Here is a 5,325-nt window from a genome sequence, read left to right on the forward strand (position 1 = left end):
AAATCTTAAAAAGCCATCTACAGTATAGAGCAACAAGGTAAATTAATCACGAATCTTTCTGTAATTACAGTATTTCAGCACTGCCAAATCTGAATTATGTTTGAAAGTACCTGGAAAGCTAAACAATCTCCACAAAGAGAAGAAAATATTCTGTGAAACCATGTGTGAGAAGTAACTTATGTTATTTTTGAGGAGAAAAAAAAAGTACAAAAAATAACCTGAGTTAAAAAATTAATTCTTATAAAAAGGAGAAAACATATTCTTCAGAATGTCTGTGATTGAATCTTATACGTCAATGCGTTATTATACTAAGTTTTTCTCTTCAAAGACTACAGAGTAACCGACTTTATTTACTTTCTGGGGGGCGGTGGGGCAGTGACTCCCTGCCTGCTCTGTAAACCGGGGCCTCAGGATGACGTGTCCGGCCTTCTTTGGGGAAACGTTTTCATACTGATAAGGAGAGAGGTTAGGAGGCGCAAGAAAGTTTGGATGGTATCGGCTCACTGCACTGAATTTTATCTTTCCATTAGGACTAACAGAAAAGTAGAGAATTTATCTCTCTCCTTTATAAAGATGATGAAAACAGTTCATATTTTATAGCAAAGAAACTAATATTGGCAATGCTTCTTTATTTAAAGATATGCCGAAGACCACACATCACAGACCAAAATGCCTGGTGTGCGGCAGCATTATTCACAACAGCCTAAAGGGGGAAACAACCCACATGTCTGTCAACAGATGAATGGACATATGAAATGTGGTATGTACACAAAGGAATATTATCCAGCCGTAAAAAAGAAAGAAGTTCTAACGCATGCTACACCATGGATGAATCCTAAAAACATGATGCAAAGTGAAATAAGCCAGACACAAGAAAGCAAATGTTGTATGAATCTATTTGTATAAAATAGCTAGAATATGCAAATTCATAGAAACAGAAAGTACAACAGAGGTTACCAGGGGTTGGGGGTGGGGAAGGAGAAATGGGAAGTTATTGTTTAAAGGTTACAGAGTTTCTGTTTGGGATGGAAGAGTTTTTGAAACAGTGGTAATGGTTGCACAACCTTGTTAATGTGATTAATGCCACTGAATTGCATACTTAAATAATGGTTGAAATGGCATATTTTACATTAGGTATATTTTGACACACACACACACACACACACGCACACGCGCGCGCGCACGCCCGTTGTTCTACTAAGACCTCCCACTATAGAAAATTGATTAGGGGATATTATTTAAACATAGCATCAAGATGCAGGAGATTCGGTATGTTAAAGCAATGTAGACAATGAAATCATCTTTTCCGTGAGTAGGCTACACTTCATCTCTTCTGATTTTAAAATCTGATAAAAGATTTTTTAAAAAAATAAAGTAACCAGAAAAATGCTAGTAAGGTTAGAAGGCTTACTTAAGTCACTGGATACATATCGGTAAAAGACAGTGTAAGGGTCTGTCACTGCTACCCACAGCTACTGCATGGCTTAAACCTTCAAAACAAAAAATCTAAGTGTGGGCCTGGACTCTGAAGTATGGTATGGAACTTAAGAGCCAAAGAATTATCCTAGCAGCTCATCCAGCATCTTGGGCTACCACAAAACCAAATAACCAGTCATCTGCCTGAGACCATAATTATAAAAATTCAACACCTCTACCTAATACCAAGTTGCTTTCATGTATAATTTACACATCAAAGTCAGAAATTTGGGCATTCCTGAAAAACATCTCTATTCTTCCTATACATGGTCAAGGAAATTAAAATAAAGTGGAGAACCACCCTGTCCTGAAGCCTAGAATATTACACGAGCTCCACAGCACCACTGGCAACAGAGGCCCAGGTCAGGGCTGTCTCGTGGCCCAAAGGCATTTGTTTTGATCCAGTGGTAGAATGGTTAAGAAGAAATACAGAAATCATCTACTACTACATTTTCATGGTTTCATAACTGCACTTCCTATCACTATAAAAACCACGTCCCATAATAAGAACTGAAGAATTATGATCAGGAGAAATGATCTTGCCCATGTAACTTTTGAGAAGATTTTATACAGGCACACATACACATGTGCGCACGCACACACAATACGTATATATGTACATACATATACGAATACATGTTTATTTATGTTTGGTTTTGATGTTATGGTTACGTGGATGGCACCCACTAAAGGGTCAGGACTTTTCCTTCCTTTCTTGGCCTATAAGAAAGAAGAGGATGAACTTGAGTTTGGGTCACTAGACATAACTTCAGCCTCCCTTTTTTAAAAAGTAATTTTTAAAATGTTGTTTTCTACATACCAAATGCTCTTTATGACTTCTTTTATAAATGTATCAAGAGTCCTTAAAAAAGTTGAGAAGGCCACTTTGTTCAAATTGGAAAAAAGTTCTATCCATTACTCTATTATACTGTATACTACCCAAGGACACCTGAATACCCCACTGGTGAGTGGTAATTGTAGCAGAAGTAATTTTGTTTCTAGTCCCCATATGACGAGCTGATATAACATCACATATATAAATCACTACTGGCAGCAGGAAAGTAATTAACTTTACAAAATTCAGCTCCCTCAGGATCAGTCCTAACTTCCAAACCCTGCCAGAACAAGAAACTAGAGAACTTGCTATAAATAATCATTTTCTTATTCTCCCGGCATTCTTCGTGAAGTGACACACTGAAAACTGCTAATGCACAAATCAGTGAAGGACAATGCTCACACCTATATTTCCAAAGTCACCTGCTTAGGCAAGATCTTTTCTCTTAGTTATCATCATTAGGAAATAAAACGCTTTCATGACATCGTTTTATGACTTGGGGTTAGCAAAAATATTTCAAGTATGAAATCTTTGATCATGACTGACAATGTCATTTTTCTTGAATACAAGAATGAATGAATGTTTTGTAAAAACAGTAACAGGAAAACCCTAGGAAATATCTGTGGTATAACAAAAAATAAGTATTTGGCCTTTGTCCCTGGTCCCTGGCACAGAAGACCCTTGGAATCTACTCTTTTGTGTACTAATGAGATGACTCTAGGCTCCAGACAGCTTCAGGATGGGGGCTGGCCACCAGAAAAACCAACTTTCATTCTCTACCGCCTACCGTCAGGCCCACCTCCACGGAGAGGACTGGGGCCCACCAAAGGCCAATGACTAAGACCTCCGTCAAATCCTGAAACAACAAGGTTAGCAGCACTTCTGGGTTGGCGAACACATATGCATGTGCCAGATGGTGATGCACTCCAATGCCGCAGCTCTGACTCCACGAGGACAAACGTCCCTGAGCTAGAGACCCTTCTGGTCCTCACCCCACGGACGTCTGCAACTGGCTGTTCATTTCTATCGCTCATTATAAACTACAGTGGTAAGTTAGTGTTTTACTGAGTTCTGTGAGTTGTTCTAGTGAATTACTGAACCTGGAGGGGGCGCTCATGGTAATCCCCACATTTGCTAACTTCAAGTAGTGTCAGAATTGAACTGCATTGTTGGATAGCTAGTTGGTGTCAAAGAACTGGAGAACCGGCTGGGTGTCAGAAAAAACCAAACAGTACAAAAAATGCAAGCAAAGGGTAGAGGACCACCCACTCCAGATGTGTCAAAGACAGTCAATACTGAATGGACGGAGAGAAGCAAGGAGTTTCTCAAAGGATCCTTTCAATTTTAAGATCCTTAAAAACAGAAATGCAAAAAGAAAACTCATGATTTTTCCAACTGCTCTTTCTTGCTGGAAGCATCGTTTTTAAAAAATGTGTATACATGAAAAAACGAAAAACACATCTTTGTCATGTCATTTTTAAGACAAATTTTTCTTCCATTTATGATTTTACACTGTTGTTCTCTCTCAGGAATTGGAAGACATATACTCAACGCTGGTTATCTGCTGATGCTTTTCATTAAGTCAGGAGTGTTAAAAAATTTATAGGAGGCCGCTGGTTTGGACTGAGCTCCTGCTCTAGGCCCCAACAGACCACCCCAAACAGGAGTAGAGTCACTCATGCTAGGTGGCATGTAATCAAAGTGAACTTGGAAATGGGCCAGTTTTCAAAAAAAAAGGAGATTCACAGCTACCAATTATAAGGGGCCCAGTCAACCTGCGCCGGCAAGATAAGGAAAGTAACTCTGAAACGACCTGTCTGCTTTTTGTTCCTCGTTCCTGCTTTCTTCAGCCTTCTCTGCCTACGCAGCCCACCTCTGCTGCTCAGCTCGTCTGTTTCATAGATGGGTTGCTTGTCAATCACTGATAAAAACCAATTAGATCTCTGAACTCAACTTCTTGAAATTTTACTCTTTGATAGGAGAAAGGCAACAAAATTAAGCAGCAAAAAAGGATAGAAAAACAAAACCCCAAAAAACCCAGATAATTATGTAACAATAATTTGCTTAACTTCCTTGTGCTCAAATGAAATTTTACATATATCAGGAAAATAGTTAAATTATGACAGTATTAACTTTTGTGTAAATTGATGCCTAATCGATGACTCAGTCTTGGACCTTACTGTATTTTAACACACATACCATTGGCCCTCTGTATCAGCAGGTTCTATTTCAGTGGATTCCACCAAGCGTGGATTGAAAATATTAGAAAAAGAGTAACGATACGACAATAATGACTCAGTCTTGGACCTTACTGTATTTTAACACACATACCATTGGCCCTCTGTATCAGCAGGTTCTATTTCAGTGGATTCCACCAAGCGTGGATTGAAAATATTAGAAAAAGAGTAACGATACGACAATAAAAAGAATACAAATAAAAATATTATAGTACAACAACTATTTACATAGCACTTGTATTAGGTGTTATACGTAGTCTAGAGGTGATTTAGAGCATAGGGGATGATATGTATAGGTTATATGCAAATTCTACACCATTTGATATAGGGGACATGAGCTTCCATGGATTTTGGTATTTGCAGGAGGTCCTGGAACCAATCCCACATGGATACAGAGTGAGAAAAATGCTCAGATTTGGCTGGGGACAGCGAAGGACAGGAAGCCCAACAGCTCCACCCAGAAGGTGACCAGCTTGCCCTGTGCTCTGGTCTAGGGCGAGCTCACCTGAATCACACACGGTAGCAATGTCACCTGTTGTTTCACTGGCAGAGACGGCCGTGACAGGGCTCTTGTGTCCCGCCAGACTTTGTACGTAGCACAACCTGAAAGACAGAAGACATGAATTTTTTTTTTTTTTTTGTCTTTTTCCGTGTCCGGCAATGGACCACAACCCTCAGTGTTGCCCCCGTACCGGACCGGGGAGCGGCAACGGGATTGCAACCCTCGGTGTTGCTCCCGGAATAAATTAATAGCTAATTCTTTTTCATCAGTGAACA

At 39.5% G+C, this 5,325-nt stretch overlaps 1 protein-coding gene across 1 annotated transcript in view; it reads right to left on the minus strand.

The window, feature by feature from the left end:
* LYST (lysosomal trafficking regulator) overlaps positions 1 to 5,325 on the minus strand; it is a gene marked incomplete at its 5' end in the record, with an annotated part of 145,646 nt that overhangs the window by 5,562 nt on the left and 134,759 nt on the right. Inside the window, one exon of the mRNA XM_008587222.1 lies at positions 5,054 to 5,151. Coding sequence (XP_008585444.1) covers positions 5,054 to 5,151 — 98 coding nt within the window. The remainder of the gene's footprint in view (positions 1 to 5,053; positions 5,152 to 5,325) is intronic.

Source organism: Galeopterus variegatus, unplaced genomic scaffold (genome assembly GCF_000696425.1).
Source record: "Galeopterus variegatus unplaced genomic scaffold, G_variegatus-3.0.2 Scaffold4292, whole genome shotgun sequence".
NCBI classification, from domain to species: domain Eukaryota; kingdom Metazoa; phylum Chordata; class Mammalia; order Dermoptera; family Cynocephalidae; genus Galeopterus; species Galeopterus variegatus.